Source organism: Salvelinus namaycush, chromosome 9 (genome assembly GCF_016432855.1).
Source record: "Salvelinus namaycush isolate Seneca chromosome 9, SaNama_1.0, whole genome shotgun sequence".
Lineage (NCBI taxonomy): Eukaryota > Metazoa > Chordata > Actinopteri > Salmoniformes > Salmonidae > Salvelinus > Salvelinus namaycush.
In genome coordinates, this window is record NC_052315.1 from 25,342,714 (window position 1) to 25,361,496 (window position 18,783).

Here is an 18,783-nt window from a genome sequence, read left to right on the forward strand (position 1 = left end):
TCTGCTCCTTCTTGCACAAAGGCGGAGGTAGTGGTCCTGCTGCTGGGTTGTTGCCCTCCTACGGCCTCCTCCACGTCTCCTGATGTACTGGCCTGTCTCCTGGTAGCGCCTCCATGCTCTGGACACTACGCTGACAGACACAGCAAACCTTCTTGCCACAGCTCGCATTGATGTGCCATCCTGGATGAGCTGCACTACCTGAGCCACTTGTGTGGGTTGTAGACTCCGTCTCATGCTACCACTAGAGTGAAAGCACCACCAGCATTCAAAAGTGACCAAAACATCAGCCAGGAAGCATAGGACCTGAGAAGTGGTCTGTGGTCACCACCTGCAGAACCACTCCTTTATTGGGGGTGTCTTGCTAATTGCCTATAATTTCCACCTGTTGTCTATTCCATTTACACAACAGCATGTGAAATTTATTGTCAATCAGTGTTGCTTCCTAAGTGGACAGTTTGATTTCACAGAAGTGTGATTGACTTGGAGTTACATTGTGTTGTTTAAGTGTTCCCTTTATTTTTTGGAGCAGTGTATATATATATATATATATTAACCTTTATTTAACTAGGCAAGTCAGTTAAGAACAAATTCTTATTTACAATGACAGCCTACCCCGGCCAAACCCAGACGACGCTGGGCCAGTTGTGCGCTGCCCTATGAGACTCCCAATCACAGCCAGATGTGATACAGCCTGGATTCGAACCAGGGACTGTAGTGACACATCTTGCACTGAGATGCAGTGCCTTAGACCACTCGGGAGCACAGGAGCCCTTTTCCAGTCCTTTTACCTTCCCTTTTTGTGTCACAAAGTGTAAAGAATTCACACTCCAGATCAGTAGACGGGAAACACAGAGCTAGATGACTTAAGAGGCCGTGACCAGTTTCACACTCCAGTGCAGTAGGTGGCGATATATGCACCTTTCAGTTGGTTGCGATCTGCCAATTCAAATTTAAAGAAGAAGAAGCCTGTGGCTGTGTTCGAGAGCATCAACACGACTGCCTATTAACTGATTTATAAATCACTTTGCGTCATAAATAACGATTCATTATTATTTGTAGATCAGTCCGAATGTACCACATGATACATTGCGGTTTTGATCCTTTCAAATACGGCCTGGTTATTTAACCTACGTTAGGTTAGGGCGCACTGTTAGCTAGCAAGCCATCATTCGTCTGTTTGGCCAAATACTTATTATTTTCCACGGTTTATTTAGAGGTATTCCCACTTGACGATAGTGCAATGTCGTCGTGGGCACCAGGCGGCAGACGGCCTCAACCCAACCCAAATGGAGGGTAAGTGGCTAGATAGCGTAGCTTCAATCAGCCTCATTCTTGCCTGATTAGATAGCTAACTAGCTAGATATGAAACTACTTATGGCAGAAGTCATATCTGGAGCCTAACTAGCTAGCCAATTAACCGGATAACTATTGTATTGTGGGTGGGTGTGTGTGTGTAACGTTGTTAGCCTAGCTAGCTAACGCAGCTATTCACAAAGGAATGGCTAACGTTAGATGTTCAGAGTATGTGAGCGGAGTTGAGCGGTCGGAAATCGTTTTCCTCCGGCGCTCCACGTACTCTCCAACGACACTGCTAAAAACTGCTCTTACACAGGGGGAAAAAAATATTGCCGCGCCAAATACGCTCTTATAATTTAAATCACAATTTAACCAACCCCCATCTATTTGTGTGGCTACCTGGACCTACCATTTGATTTTGAAGTATTGAAACCAACCCATATGATTTCAATGAAAATGTATTTTAATTATCATGAAAAGGTGACTTAGAAGCGTTGATAATTTCAAATAGGCTAGCTACTGTACATGTCTTGTTAAACAGTATATAAACATTCTAAATAAGTCGCGAGACAGACAGGTAGCCTAAGAAGGAACGAAAATGAATTATTTAGGCTATATTAGCCTATTTAACATTTCTTTTCAAGGCTACAGTCTACAAAGAAATGCATTGACGCATTTGCGAGTCCGACACACTAGACTGGCAGGAACATTAAGTGCTCAGCATTTAAACAACATGTTGTTGTATTAAATTATTATATTCTAAATTGCGTTTATAGGCGTTGACTTACTTAAGTTATCATGCTAGAGAATCCGGTGTTTGGAGGATATGTTGGTTCGAGGGCCGGCCGGCAAACTGTGCCAATATTTCCTCCAAACACCGGTTTCGAGGGCATTATCACATTTATACAACGGGTTACCAACATATTTACCAACATTCAAATAATGATTGACATATTTATATTAAATATTATTTCATCCTTCCACGTTATAGTCCCGACACAAATCTAGGGTTACAATCAAGCCAACGGGTTCGTTTTATCGTTTCGGTTATGGAACACCGTTTGGGTCTTTGTGTGTCAAAAAAGATACATGTCAAATAACACTATTTGATGTGTCAAATAAGCTTGTTGACCAATCAGGACCTGAATATGACTGCACGTCACATAATAATTTAACGCGTTCATAATTTTTTTACGTAGTTATTACACATTGATTACACTATCACTGGTGTTTCATATGTCATAACGATTCGTCGATATGAATGTTATGATGCTGGTAAAGTTGTCTCGCGCACCTACAGTGCTGGCCATTAAAACATTTTTTTTTAAATAAGGTAGCTAGCTCATGGATGCAAACAATGGCCTTCCCCAAAAAGATAGCAAAACAATCTGTTTCACTAACTAACTATATAGCTAGGTGTCATCATCTAAAATAACCCTACATTTTAAGACAGTTCTTAGAAGCTAGCCACAATAAGTATTAGCCACAATAGTGGACTTTGCAGTTAGCCTTCAAAATATAAGTATGTCATTGACAGTGATGCAAATTAATACAAATAGTAGAATTATGTCATAATTGAATAAGTCATGCTAAACAAGTTTGGAATGTTATATAAAATCAACAAAAGACAATCATTTGTTAATTTGACAAAAATCTGTTGAATTCACCCTGGATGTATTATACTTTAGAATTGCATTGGGGGCATACTTATTTCACTTACCTATAGATTGTGGATCAATGACATGGGGTATCAGTCTACTCCGTGACACCCAGAGAACATTAGTGTCGTAGCTCTTATTGCGGGACACTGAAACAAGTGAATTGAGACACATTTATTATCAACCTATGTGTAGTGAACACTATTCCAGAGGAAAACCAATACTGCGTGGATGTTTTGGAGTCTGATAACTCTAAGGACGTTAGGGGAAAAATATTTTGGGTATTGAGTAGACTGATACCCTATTTCATTGATCCCCAATTCTTAGGTAAAACTGTACAGGTCAATATGCATGTCAATACACACAATAGGCTGACTGGGGGGGTGATGTCACAGTCCTAGATAAGAACTACAACGCTAATATTTACGTAAACTCTCCACAGTTGTGTTCTGTGGGTGTCACCGAGTAGACTAATACCCCATTTCATTGCTTCACATTCCAACCTTCTTTAACATTATCTAGTCTAAATATGGCATGATTCCACCAATTGTAACCTTCTGCATCACTTTCAAAGAGGTACTTTTATTTTGAAGGCAAACTGCGAATTCCACTATTGTGCCTAATCCTTATTGTGGCTATTTTCACAACACATAAGCTGGTACCATCGAGCCTCACTAGCCAGATGAAGCTAGCTGGCTGCTTATAATGTTAGCTTTGGGCAACAGGGTTAAGTTGCTGACTAGCTACTTATTTTCTAGAACTGAAGTTCAATTTCAATAGGCGAACAACAAGTGGCAACCTAGCTAATACCTACTCACAAGGATTACTAAATCATTGCTAAGAATAATGAAATGACTGCAGGTTCTACTGGTCATTGTTTTCAGGCTGGTTGGCAAGCTAAAGCTAGCTACCCCAGAAGTTGTGGTTGAACAAATGATGCTTTATTACCGACGCAGTATTGTAAACACGTCGTTCGTGGTCGGTGTTTACATGTTTGCAGACTTTTTTTGTACAGCTTTGACAGTGCTACTGTATCTTTTTTTGACACGCAAAGACCCAGACAACGTTCCATAGTATGTATGTCATGAAGCTAATGGCAGTGATGCCATTACTGTGTAACTCCGGTAGGACAACATCTGAAAAGTAGCCCACTTGGTAGTGTCTACCAGTGCTCGACCTGTCGGTGAAAGCCAATGTCACCAACGACAAAGAGCGGTTGATTGTCAAGGGCAATGAATCCCATTATCTTGGCTTTAATGGATTTCGCCTTTGTGTTGTCTCGCTGAAATGTTGTTACTCTTTCTAATGACTGCTATATCCACACAGCAGACATTATGGGCTAGTTTAGGAATGCTGTGTTGCACGTATAGCGCAAAATTTTACGTGGTGTCAATACGTCATGTACCTACGTTATATAGGTATGCACGTCAGCTTTGACATCGGGGTGTTAAACTAGACATCGACCGATACCGATGTTGGCATTTTTTGCTAATTTCGACTGATTCCGATATGTTCACCGATATATCGTGCATACCTACTCGGTACACATGGGACAGAGACACAGCAAGGTTTATACAAATCTCTGCTGTTGAAAACGAGATGTTAGTCTAAAGAAATGTGACAATGTCTAGATGTTTTATATAGTGGAGATCAAGTTTATAAATTGCCAGGCTGGGCTGATGAGACAGTGGATTGCGCAGTCAAATGGAACAGAGTAAATACGAATTTTAACGTCAGATTTAGCTGGAGGTTACTTGTGGAATAGACACCGGCTGAAATGCAGTTTTAACCAATCAGCATTCAGGATTAGACCCACCGTTGTATAAGTAGAATTAAAGAGAATTGTAATAAAATGCCTAACTAGGCTGTCTACAGTCCCTTTGAATTCACTTTTGGAAACACGAGTTTAGCCAGCCTTTCTTTAAAATCAATACACAAGTATATATTTTTAAACCTGCATATTTAGTTAATATTGCCTGCTAACATGAATTTCTTATAATTCGGGAAATTGTGTCACTTCTCTTGCGTTCCGTGCAAGCAGTCAGGGTATATGCTGCAGTTTGGGCCGCCTGGCTCGTTGCGAACTGTGTGAAGTCCATTTATTCCTAACAAAGACCGTAATTAAATTGCCAGAATTGTACATAATTATGACATAACATTGAAGGTTGTACAATGTAACAGCAATATTTAAATAAAGGTGTAAAAAATCTATTTTAAAAATCGGCCAAATCGGTGTCCAAAATTACCGATTTCCGATTGTTATGAAAACTTGAAATCGGCCCTAATTAATCGGCCATTCCGATTAATTGGTCGACCTCTAGTATAGATAATAGAATGAAAATGAGCTAAACTTTAACTTCTAGTTCCTCCCAAACCCGGATCCGGGAGCACCCCCATCAGTAAAAAAGCTGACTAGCATAGCCTAGCATAGCGTCACAAGTAAATACTAGCATCTAAATATCATTAAATCACAAGTCCAAGACACCAGATGAAAGATACACATCTTGTGAATCCAGCCATCATTTCTGATTTTTTAAATGTTTTACAGGGAAGACACAATATGTAAATCTATTAGCTAACCACGTTAGCAAAAGACACCACTTTTTTACTCCACCATTTTTTTACTGCATCAGTAGCTATCACAAATTCGACCAAATAAAGATATAAATAGCCACTAACCAAGAAACAACTTCATCAGATGACAGTCTGATAACATATTTATTGTATAGCATATGTTTTGTTAGAAAAATGTGCATATTTCAGGTATAAATCATAGTTTACCATTGCAGCCACCATCACAACTCTCACCAAAGCAACTAGAATAACTACAGAGACCATCATGTATTACCTAATTACTCATCATAAAACATTTCTTAAAAATACACACCGTACAGCAAATGAAAGACACAGATCTTGTGAATCCAGCCAATATTTCAGATTTTCTAAGTGTTTTACAGCGAAAACACAATATAGCATTATATTAGCTTACCACAATAGCCAGAAACACAACACCATTTACCAGCAGCAAAGGTTAGCGATCGTAACAAACAGGCAAAAGATATATAATTTTTGACTAACCTTGATATTCTTCATCAGATGACAGTCCTGTAACATCATATTACACAATGCATATAGGGTTTGTTCGAAAATGTGCATATTTAGCGGCACAAATCGTGGTTATACAATGTGATTAGTGGCCAAAACTTCAAGCAATCTGTCCGGCGCCATCTTGGAGAGGCACCTATTCTAATCGATAAGTAATCATAAACTTGACTAAAAAAATACAGGTTGGACAGCAAATGAAAGATACATTAGTTCTTAATGCAACCGCTGTTAGATTTTTAAAATTAACGTTACTGCGCAATACAGGGTGCGCTAAAGCGAGACCGCACCGAAATTCATGGCGGAATTATTATTTGACATTTGTCAACATAAATACGAATTAACAGCATAAAGACTGCTTACTATTTGCTGAGCTTCCATCAGAATCTTGGGCAAGGTGTCCTTTCTCCAGAACAATCGTCTTTTGGTTGAAAGATGTCCTCTTCTCCTGTAGAAATAGCAGCTAACGATAGCCACCCACTGGCGAGGTGTCCAACTCGTGAAAGCGCGTCACAAAGAAATCCCAGAAAATCGCAATAAACTGATATAAGTCGGTTTAAATTAACTACCTTATGATGTCTTTAACACCTATAACGAATAAAAACATGACCGGAGATATAGAACTGCTAAAACGAAAGCTTTTGCAGGACGCCATTGTGATGTCCCTCTTGCGCCAGGCGCCCCGTTGAAAAGAACGGTACTTCCGTTCCATGAGCTTTTATAGTCCCCCAGATGGTGCAATCCACTCCATTCAAATTCTCACCGCTTACTGACATCTAGAGGAAGGCGTATGCAGTGCATGTAGCCCCATAGCTTACATGGGGACTTATAAACTGACCTCAGAACAGGGACCTCGATTTCAGAAATCTCACTTCCTGACAGGAAATGTGCTGCAGAATGAGTTCTGTTTCACTCAGAGAAATAATTCAAACGGTTTTAGAAACTAGAGAGTGTTTTCTATCCAATAGTAATAATAATATGCATATAGTACGAGCAAGAATTGAGTACGAGGCAGTTTAATTTGGGAACGAAATTATTACAAAGTGCAAATAGCACCCCCTATTGACAAAAGGTTTTAAAGAGATCACATTTTTTATTTATAAATACTTTGCTACAATGACACAGCCAGCTACCCACCTTTTTATTTTTATGTTAGCATGTGCACATAGTTCACATCATGCTTTCGGGATATGTCTTTTCAGATTCCACAATGATTCTTTAGTTGTTGACACTACATCACCGCACTCCCGCTCTTGGTCCTCCTCAGCTTTCTGTCACCTTGATTTTTGCACCTGTGTGTTTTATCAGTTTCTTTCTGGATATATTTAGCGAACTCCATGACAGTAGCTAAAGCAAGGGGCTGTAACGGAACCCAAGTGGCCTACAAATGCATGCTGGGCCAGGCATGCCCTGAGCATGTGAAGTGAACGGTACTGGAGCGGCGAGAAGTCCGACGCTCCAGCCTTTGGGGTGAAACTCGCTCTGCGCTCCAGTCAAATGGGTCAATCTCCGTTCCATCACATACTTATGGCTGTGATGCTAATAGCTGGCTAACTGTAAATCTCCTTCAGCAGTGTTAAACCTCTTCGGCCTTTTCGAAGACCAGCACCATACCCCGTGAGAGAAGACAGGACCGACGACCACAAGGATTCTGAGAGGTAGTTAACATTACAGCTAACAAAGGGTGGCTTTGTAAATTTTACTCTGGAGTGCTATAGTATGCTCTGGGCATTTTGTAAATTCAGAATGTTGTCAGATTGTCCGTTTGTAAATTGAGTGTTTCACTCTCGGAGTGTTCCCAGTGCACACTCGATGCTCTGACAGGGGAGTAGGGTTGATCCGAGTTTTCTGACCTCACAACGGCAGTCAAGCACCCAAGCTAACTGGCTAAAGTTGTCTAGCTTGCTAGCTACATTCAGACACAAATGAGAGAACACCTCACCCTGACCATTTTACTCTCCCTAGCCAAGCTGGTTAGGCTGTTTTCATGTTAACTAAAGCGTTGGTGACTAACTCTGCTGCTAGCAACAATTTAATTGTTTTTTTTCTGACTTTTACTGACACCTGTCATATTCGACGGGTGTTGTGCGTTCGTAAATTGATCAGTTATTCTGCGCTCTGACAGACTCAGACGAGAGTGCTCTGAAATCAGATTAGATAGCCAGAGTGAATTTACGAACGCACCCTAAATTAGCTAGCTAGCTAGTTTTCAAAATTGTTAGCTAGCTAGTCTCTCAACATTCCTTGATTGACTGTTGATAAATGTTAATGGCAGGTTTTGAGGGTAGTGGACTAAACTCAACTCTACAGGACGTGTAAATGCAGGCTATTTTCTTTTTATCAACTTTGTTTTATCTGATGTCGGACCTCCAGTCCACCCACACTAGTTGCCGCTCAACTCCATCATAAATTGTGGAGTGTAGTTGGCTAGTTTGATGGTTGCTGAAACATCAGAATGTTACCATGGTTACTCCGCGGATATCAGTCTGAAAGAATTCTCTGATAAAAAAATGTTTAAAAGACACGATAGTCTCTACAAGCAGAATGTTGAATAAATTATATTTACGCTTACATTACCGGTTGTGCATGCTGTTGGTCTTTCTGGCGGTAGGTGGAGTTAGGGTATCCACAGGAAAATGTTGTTTACCCTACATTGCCGGTAGTTTCTGTCACTTGTATTTTCAATCTGTTGACGCATTGCATGTGATGCACAATATGTAAACAATATCCGAATGTCGTTGACCAAAGCACTTTTCTAGCAATATTGGCCATATTGTGCAAGTGTTTGTCACCTGCAAATTGCATCATTATTGAAAATAAAAACCGGAAATACAAACTATACAGACCAGCGTACTGAAGGTCTGGTTGATAACAGTTCTCTGTGGATATTTTGTATCCAATTTACCTCCGACATGGGGACAAAATCAGCAGACAACCGGTAAAGTAAGTTGAAATGAAGTTTTTCAACATTCTGAATTGTAATGGAACAGTTCGGGAATGCTGAGCCTGCATGTTAGTGTGTAAGTATTTCACTCTCGCATTCTAAAAAGGCTAGTTTGAGGGGTCATGATGCTGTGTGGTGAAGTGGCGTGTCAAAACATGCAATCAAATAGTTTGTGAATATGTACCATAATCTGCTAATGCCAAATACTTGTTATGATGTCCGCTCCATCTGAAGAATAAAGTAGGCACACCTGTGTGTAGGGTGGAGGAAGGGGTGAACAAATGCTACAAAGCCTAGTGAGATTTTTGTTTTACAGGGGAGCTATTTTTACTGAAAGAGCACAGCATGCCATGTTAATCTCTGAAGTCATACAGTAGGTCTGTACTAATATGGTGCATATGTCTTTGCCATTGTGAAAGCCACTTCATGCATGAATGTCTGTGTTACTTTCAGTTACGAGGAGTTGGACCAACAGCATGACTACTCCGGTAACAATATGGACTATGAAGGATATCAACATCAACAAAATGGTAAGATCACATTTCTCTTATGTGGTATGTCAACTAAATTAATTTATTTGCCAACAACCTGTTTAGAAAATGTCTTCTCTCCCTTCTCAGCTTCTCCCAAAGTTTACAATGCAGCTGACAAACGTAGCGCCCTCTACCAGCGGTTCTATAAGCAACTCCAGGAGAAGACACCTGCCGACTGTGTGGTTCTGTCTGTGAGCAACCAGAGCACGTGAGTAGCTCACCTTTAAGAAATTAGGGTATTTATGCTTTTTGGATTTTCCTTTGGCAATATTTTCTATGCCCTTGTAAGGGGAGGTGTATGTGTGTTACTCCAGGAGTGAGGATGGAGAATTCAGAAACTGGTGGTTGTGTGTGAAAAGGAATGAAAATACCCATACACCTGTTGGGGATGACTTGTGTGGGAATTTAACTGTAATTGCCAAGAAGAACTATGTATGAATGGCAACAACCTGGAAAAACTAAACTGAAGTCAATTGTAAGATTGACTGAGGTAAATTTAAAACTATTGTGTTAGCTTATCTAAACGGGCCAAATGCTACTACTGTTCTTTTTTTTGGTTTCTTACACACTTGCATAAACTTCCATTCTACTCATGTCTTTCTCTCCAGGTTGGCTGAACATTTTGTTTTTAATCTACTTGTAGAAAACTGCCTCCCTGTTAATGAATCAGACCCCCCCCCCCCCCCCCCCCCCTTAAACCTGTAGTAGTTTTTGTTTTCCTTGCAATCACTTATAAATTAGTTTCTTCACATGCAGAAATTCAAACTCTCTGCTTAAAAAAACCTTCCTCGGCTTAAAGGAGATTCGCCATCAACATCTCCTGTTAAGCCAGATTTTGGTTCAAATTGCACCCAGTTAATTAAACTTGACTATCTCTATTAGGGATTGTTCGATATCCCATAATATGCCAACTTGATTTGTTGAAGATACATATTTGGTTGATTCTTGACATAACCATCAAAAACATGAATCCAGACATTCACCACAGACACTACAGAACAATCAACAGAAACATAACACAGTGTTATGAAAACAAAAAACCTCTTGGAGAACATCACTTTTTGTTGTAAACAGTCATGCAATGCTTTGTTCAAAGTGCACTCTCAATTCTTAATCTGATCATCATCGGTCTGACAAGCGAATATTGTACACACTTGTCTGGAATGTGTCACGTAATACATGTCATGTAATACATGTGTATTTAACTCCACTATTCACCCGTTCATATATTTCATGAAATGGGATAGATGAGTTAACCATTAAACTCATGAAACAGAATGAAGCTTTTATATCCATCTTTAAAGAAAATGTAGAAGTTGTCCAGTTCTTGCAGCAATCAAAGAGACTGAAGGTCCATTGACCTCATGGGTTCACTCTGCCTTTTCAAAAATCAGTTATGTTACAATAAAAGGCAAACTTTTTTTAGGTTTTAATTTCATACTGTAAGTAGCCTGCTTTAGCACTGCTTTGGTAGCTACTTACACCTGTAAATAGTAGTAACAGGATGGAATTTGCTGCCATTTTTAAATGATTGTATGCCCCCCATAAAACACTTGCCATGTCTACCCCTAGCAAACCTATTCAATTCCCTGCTCAAAAGTGTTATTGCAACACTCACATAAAATGTAACAATGTTACCTTTGAATATAGCCTACCAAAAAAATGCCCAGTGTAGTAATAATAACCCTATCTGCTGATCTTTTTTCCTTTTCTTCATAGTGTGCTATAAAGTTTTCTCAGTGTTATATAATGTAAACCCGGATGACCTATGCTACTTACATCTTTATACTGTTAACTCACACTCATCTTGGTCCTTGTGGACACGACACATTCAACTTCCGTGTTTTGAAATGGTCACCCCTGCCTAAACGTATTGCTGATACTTTCTCTGAGCAGAAAAGACCTACAAACTAAAAACTGGTGCCAAAAGACGCTGTTTTGTGGAGAAATTTAATAAGTGCTATGTTAATTGACAGTAGTGTTTTTAATGAAGCAGCGTTTTAAACATTCATCACAAGTGTTATGATGTGTACCTGTTGTTGGCTTTGAGACATCACTGTCCCACCCTCCTCAACATATTGTATGTTACACACAGTAGTGACTAGGTTCAATGAAGATTGTCACTGGTCAATACTGTTCATGCTCTTTCAATACTGTAGATTTAAGATGTTTATAAGCATATTTAAATATAAAATGCACATCAACAGATAAAGAACTCACAGCAGCCTGGATTTAATCACCTTATCACATACATTTTTATCATATTAGGCCTATGGATATTAAGCTTGGGCGGTATCCAGATTTTCATATCGCCATACCTTCCCTTCTCTTGTCCCGTGATTTACGGTATTACCGGCATAGCACACAAGGGGGTGCTAAAATCACAAGAGGCCCATTGGGCCTTTATTACCAGACTACTAAAAATTTGCACAAACTAATTGCGAAATCACATAAGACGCTTTTAGCTATATTTTAACGAGTGAAAAATGAACAAACTAATTGCAAATCCAGTACAAAGTTATACAAGCATAGCTCGTAGTTACAGAATGTCAATATCGGGCGAGTGTTGACATTTACAAGCAAAAGTGAACGAGATACATTGTGCAAATGAAAAAGTTGTGATACATGCTTTTCTGAAGGGAGAGCAGCATGTGTACACGGAGCACAGGGGAGAAGAACGCAGGAGAAAAGCTATTAGGAAGCACAGGGGGAAAAACGGCAACTGTACAGAACTCATCCAGAGCTCTGACTACTGACAGAAAGCTTTTTATAAGATATCTGATGGCAAACATTTAGTAGTGAATTGCGTAGAAGTGTAACTTCACCTCGTGTGCCGCACAACAGAGACTCACCAATATAGAACGCTATGGACTCACTAGCTCCCGTTGTGCTATTTACAAACAACCACATGACTGGATCAACTATTCTGGGGAAGTATGGTATGCTTCATAATGTGACAGGTGAAATGATGAACGCATTCTGCTTCATCTCCTAAGGTATTGTACAAGTTGACTGCAGGTATTAACAAAAAAAGTACCTACAAATATTCAAATGTATTGATATCGCATGGCTTTTTCCAAATACCCCCAGTATAAGGTATACCGCCCAAGCCTAATGGATATACCAGGTTATCCTGCTCTTCACTGGTCACTTAACTACACCTTGATAAGAGTTGTGATTCAGTTGAGGTGTCTTTGTGGTTGATAGAAGCCAGGCCTGGACATGCTGCCACAGCACAGCGGTGCTGCTCTCCTCTCACACGACATGCCTGCGCACCCCTCGTTTGTGTGCAGAAGTCAATAACCAGCTTTCTTCTCTTTTTTCAAAGGGATTACCCCAAATCTATAGGCCACTGTTTGCAGGACCGTGGCCTCTCGGTGGAAATGATTTACCTGCAGGCGGAGTCGGGCCTGACCCGGGCCCTACAAGATGTCCGCTCCGACGGTTCCCCCTTATGTATTCTCGTCGAACAGACTAACGTAGCTCTGTCCTCGTGCACAGTAATCATATTTTCAGAATCCCTCAAAAGTAAGTCCCCCACAGTCACCTGGCCCCTTCTAACTAAACAATTAAAAATGTATCTCTAAAAGAACAACAATACCAAGTCTAACACTCCTGATAAAACCTATTTTAATATAGAACATTTAAGGGTGATATATAATATTAGGCCTATGGTGATTTTAGTTTAATTCTGTAGTTGAGTACTCAGAACTCAGCAGTTCACATTTGACCCCCTCATCAGAGGCTCTCACATTAAACTTAACATTCATTTAGGTTTGACATAATACAGACCAGTCGAAAGTTTGGACACACCTACTCATTCAAGGGTTTTTGTTCATTTTTACTTTTTTCTACATTGTGTAATAATAGTGAAGACAACTATGAAAAACATATGGAATCATGTAGTAACCAAAAAAGTGGGAAACAAATCAAAATATATTTGAGATTCTTCAAAGTAGCCACCCTTTGCCTTCATGACGGCTTTGTACGCGCTTGGAATTATTTCAACCAGCTTCATGAGGTTGTCACCTGGAATGAATTTAAATGAACAGGTGTGCCTTGTTAATTTATGGAATTTCTTTCCTCCTTAATGCGTTTGAGCGAATCAGTTGTATTGTGACAAGGTAGGGGTGGTATACAGAAGATAGCCATATTTGGTAAAACACCACGTCAATATTATGGCAAGAACAGCTCCAATAAGCAAAGAGACACGACAGTCCATCATTACTTTAAGACATGAAGATCAGTCAATCCAGAATATTTCAAGAACTTTTAAAGTTTCTTCGCGTGGAGTCGCAAAAACCATCAAGCGCTATGATGAAACTCTCATGAGGACCGCCACAGGAAAGGAAGACCCAGAGTTACCTCTGTTGCAGAGGAGAAGTTCATTAGAGTTACCAGCCTCAGAAATTGCAGCCCAAATAAATGCTTCAGAGTTCAAGTAACAAACACATCTCAGCATCAACTGTTCAGAGGAGACTGCGTGAATCAGGCCTTCATGGTCGAATTGCTGCAAAGAAACCAGTACTAAATGACACCAATAAGGAGAAGAGACTTGCTTGGGCCAAGAAACAAGAGCAGTGGACATTAGCCCGGTGGAAATTTGTCCTTTTGGTCTGATGAGTCCAAATTTGAGATTTTTGGTTCCAACCACCGTGTCTTTGTGAGATGCAGAGTAGGTGAACGGATGATATCTGCATATGTGGTTCCCACCTTGAAGCATGTAGGAGGAGGTGTGATGTGGCGGTGCTTTGCTGGTGACACGGTCTGTGATTTATTTAGAATTCAAGGCGCACTTAACCAGCATGGCTACCACAGCATTCTGCAGCGATATGCCATCCCATCTGGTTTGGCCTTAGTGGGACTATCATTTGTTTTTCAATAGGATGTTGACCCAACACACCTCCAGGCTGTGTAAGGGCTATTTGACCAAGAAGGAGAGTGATAGAGTGCTGCATCAGATGACCTGGCCTCCACAATCACCCGACCTCAACCCAATTGAGATGGTTTGGAATAAGTTGGACCGCAGATTGAAGGAAAAGCAGCCAACAAGTGCTCAGCATACGTGGGAACTCCTTCAAGACTGTTGGAAAAGCATTCCAGGTGAAGCTGGTTGAGAGAATGCCAAGAGTGTGCAAAGCTTTCATCAAGGCAAAGGATGGCTGAAGAATCTCAAATATAAAATATATTTCGATTTTTTTTTATTTTTTTTTTACACTTTTTTGGTTACTACATTATTCCATATGTGTTATTTCATAGTTTTGATGTCGTCACTATTATTCTACAATGTAGAAAATAGTAAAAATAAAGAAACCCTTGAATGAGTAGGTGTGTCCAAACTTTTGACTGGTACTGTATGCACATATCAATCACACTAGAACAAGTATTAATTGCTTGATATAAATCCTCAGGAAATGTCAAACTAGCAGATGACCAAATTTTTTACATTGTATTATTTATATATATTTGTAACATTTAATATATTTTTAAACTACTATTGAATAGCTTATTGAAGGTGTACTATGCAGCATTTTATATCAGGCTTAATACCCATGCCAATATATCCTCCAAACTCTCAGGCATTATCACTTAAATCATTTTGATTTCGGGGGGAAAATACTTAAAAAATACCTGAAATAAATGAGCACAATTTTATATTTTTTTTGTAAAAGAAGCCGTATTATATTGTTGTTCGTACCTCTGAGAACCAATCGTGCAACAGGAAGAAGCTGTTTGTGTACATTGACGGTGGCCAGACCGTCCACTTACCAGTGAACAAGCAACTTTACAGCTTCAAATGATGTTCAAAAAAATGTTTTTGTCTCAATGATGTATTACTTTAATTTGACCTATCCTAGACATGTAGGGCTATTACTAGGTGGATAAGTCATGTACATTTATATAGCCTAAGGCATTTTTATCAATAATGGTAGTATCTAAATCTTAACAGCTAAATCATGAACAGGCCATATGCTTGTATTTCTTTAAATATTATCAACAAATACTATTTAATAAGTAAAATAATTGTTATTGTACTGTTATTTCATATTTACTTGTTCCTGTTCAGCACATGTGTGGTTATGGACCTATATAATATTTAAAATGTTCTCTGGAACTGAAGTATATAATCCTCAACTCTCAAATAATCCTCAAAGATGCCTTTCCTTAATCCACATAAAATATTATCCTTGAAGCGATACTGCATGTCATGCCAAATCTGTATAGTGAAATAATACTGTGTAGTTAGTATTTATGCACAAAAAGATAACTAACCTTTTTTCAACTTTTATGCATACAACATACCAAAAAAATACATATTTGCTGTACATCAAATCAAAGTAACATTCACCTTATCAAATATATAATACCAGCATTCAAAGTACATGTATTAAAAACATTGTTTAAAATGTGTTAATTTATTACTGATTACTACATATTAATGCAATATGAACTGTTTTGAACACAAATGGCATTGCATTTTCACTCAACCCCAAAGTAAAACCCCATATCAAAATAAACTTGTCTGAAAGAAGTGGGACATCAGAGCAAGACCTCCTGTATGATTAACTTTTATATAATGTCTTAACTTTTTACCTTCAAACCCCTCTACTAGTCCACCGCAACATGCCCAAGGACCATGCCATGGACTTTGTGATGGCGGAATATGGCCGTGGGCTTGGGGAGCGGACGCAGCAGAAGGACCCTGCAGAAACAGGGGCGCGGGCGGCCGAGCTGGTGGATGACTACCTGGAGAGAGAGAAAGTGGAGAGGCATGCTGTGCCCTCTGACACCCGCCAGCTGCTCTTCTTCCTGGCCGAGGGAGTCCACCTGTACCCCGAGGAGATGAGCACCATCGCGGAGTATCTTCGCAACCGCCAGGACCATCTGCAAGGTGCAGCCACACAACCATAGTGTCCATAGTCTTTATGCACAGTACAAGCTTTTTATTTAGGACAGCGAATGAGATCTCCTTATTTTCTAATAATTAATTAGATTGTTCGTTGTCTCTAACTACACCATGCATTGCAATTTGTTAATGGAAATACAGGATTCTTAGATACTAAAGTGACAATGCTGAGTTATAATTAATCTATTTTTAGGATGTTATACACTCCTGTAAAGGGTTGTTCTAATGTTTTGTCTCTTTCCCAGCCACGTCTGAGACTGGTGATGGCCCCCGGCCTGAGAGGAAGAAGATGTTGCCTCCAGGTTTAGGAAAACCTCCACCGCTGCTACCCACCCCCTCAGGCCCTCATAGCAGAGAGCCACACCCTGGGATGGGAGAGCACCCTGCCACCCCCCTCATGACTCCAGGTGAGTTACCATTCTCGAAAATAGAAATGTTCTGCAGGGCAGATGGGATCGATATCAGATGGGAATGTTAAAATCAATCACTCAGGAGTCACTTGTTATGGCTATGCTTGTATATGTAAGTGTTGACAGTCTCTCTGATCTGTTTTCTTAGGCTCATACCCCAAGACCAAGCCGCCTCCACTGCTGTCCATGCACCAGGGACAGGGGCTATCTCATCGTCCCCCTCATGGTCCCCCTCCCCCTCATGGCCCCCACGGTCCACTACCTCGAGGACCCTCACACCACCATGGCCCCCCTCCCCCCCGAGGGCCCCCTCCCCCCCGTGGTCTTCCACAGAGTGGCCCCATGCCCCCACACGGCACCAGAGGAGCCCCACCATCACTGAAGAGCCTTCACATGGGACCCCAGCCTGGGCTGCTCCCCTGTCCAGGTTAGTCACATGCTTTACTGTTCTACTATTTCATGCCCTTCACGTGTCGTCTTAGGTTAGGCTCACTAAGAGCCCTATTCCATTAAATGTGTCTTAAAGAGGAAACGGACCAGAGCATCAGAGTGTACTTAAAAGCAGCGGGTGGCAGTCCTATCGCCTCGAACCACAAAACATCAGACATTATTTAATTTTAATTTCCCAATGCTTCTACATGTTAAATTGTCACTGTTCTTCAACACCCAGCACGTTATTGACTGCACGGCCAACGTTTGTTCTAGAGTTTTCCCTCTTGTCGTCTTAGGCAGGGGTCAGCAACACATTACAGTACAATACAACAGTAGCATTTCTATAACATGTCAATATCCACAAAACTATTGTACATTTAATCCAATCATGTTCCTGTCTCCTGTTTGATCAGGTGGTCTGCCTCCACACCCTAACACACCCAGGCGCTGAGAGAAGAACACCTCTTGACCACCATGGACAGACAGCAGAAAGCATTAGAGCTGATCAGGAAACACTGTCATACTGGCCTGAGGAGTGGGATCTCCTTCAGCTCAGTGCCCTGCTGCTGCTCTCTCAGGACCCCACACTACCACTCCTTATCTCAGAGCCCTGTATAGATCGTCTCTGTCTCTGCATCCATAGTTTAGCAAGCTGAAATTGAATTTTATTTCACTATTTGGGAGTTCAGAGCTCAATTTTTATGAGTGTTTGAGTTGACCCACAATAATGTTCAGGAGCCAAGTCAGAACAAATAACATCTTATTTTTTGTATTGCATTCTCAGATTCTTTTTTTTTTTTTTTTTTTTTTTTAATCTGAAAATTGGCTATCAAATATTATAATAAACAATAGATTAAAGGCTAATCAATCTCATATCTTTTGCGATCATCTCATCACACTCAATGGTCTGTCTTTGGAACCCAGATTTGTCCTAGGAGGATATGATGCCAGTATGCTATCAATTTAAGAACATAGTAAGCAATTCATGGTAAAGTCTGCACCTGTTGTATTTGGCGCATGTGACAAATATAATTACATTTTAATCTCGTGATAAATATGAAGGTGATATGTTCAGGAGCAGGTCTGAGCATGTGGTTATCAGCTTCAGTATTTATTTTGTTAACTAAGTAAATTGGTAATGATACTGGAGTAAAATTAGCTAATTAACAAGAACGGAACTCCGTTTCTTAGGCTCTATTTAAAAAAAAATTCTGCAGGTGTTTTATTAGAATAAAACATTCCATTTTAGCTTTTTAAGTTGGCGGTCTGAGAGAAATTAATGCTGTTTTAGAGAACTTAATGTTAATTCCTTTTTCTGTGTTATCTCCCATGATCAAATAAAAAATGTAGCACCAATCATCACCCAGTGTTTAGGACAGTATAAAAGGTGTGACTAAACAGTTTCTGGCAGATGTTTCCTATTGGGAACCCTCAGTATAATGTGCCCATGAAATTTAAGAAGTTATTGTGGAGATGTTTTTTTTTACATACACAGTACTAT

The 18,783-nt window shown here is 40.0% G+C and overlaps 1 protein-coding gene across 2 annotated transcripts; it reads left to right on the forward strand.

The window, feature by feature from the left end:
* Nucleotides 1-1,080: 1,080 nt before the first annotated feature.
* Nucleotides 1,081-18,644, forward strand: LOC120053882 (nuclear receptor coactivator 5-like). Of its 2 annotated transcripts, none has more exons than XM_039001167.1 (9): nt 1,081-1,293; nt 7,628-7,714; nt 9,454-9,530; nt 9,621-9,741; nt 12,862-13,061; nt 16,147-16,425; nt 16,686-16,847; nt 16,999-17,277; nt 17,696-18,644. In XM_039001167.1, the coding sequence occupies exons 1-9, from the start codon at nt 1,241-1,243 to the stop codon at nt 17,731-17,733; spliced, it is 1,296 nt and encodes a 431-aa protein (XP_038857095.1). In that variant the 5' UTR covers nt 1,081-1,240; the 3' UTR covers nt 17,734-18,644. The 2 variants fall into 2 exon arrangements, with proteins under 2 accessions (XP_038857095.1, XP_038857096.1); XM_039001168.1 differs by having other exon boundaries at nt 7,631-7,714.
* Nucleotides 18,645-18,783: the final 139 nt, after the last annotated feature.

Bases quoted from the DNA above. Each gene is read 5' to 3' on its own strand.
- LOC120053882 (XM_039001167.1), top strand. From the start codon at position 1,241: ATGTCGTCGTGGGCACCAGGCGGCAGACGGCCTCAACCCAACCCAAAT. The intron at 1,294-7,627 runs GTAAGTGGCTAG...AATCTCCTTCAG, and splicing joins CAACCCAACCCAAATGGAGG to CAGTGTTAAACCTCTTCGGC. The intron at 13,062-16,146 runs GTAAGTCCCCCA...CCCCTCTACTAG, and splicing joins ATTTTCAGAATCCCTCAAAA to TCCACCGCAACATGCCCAAG.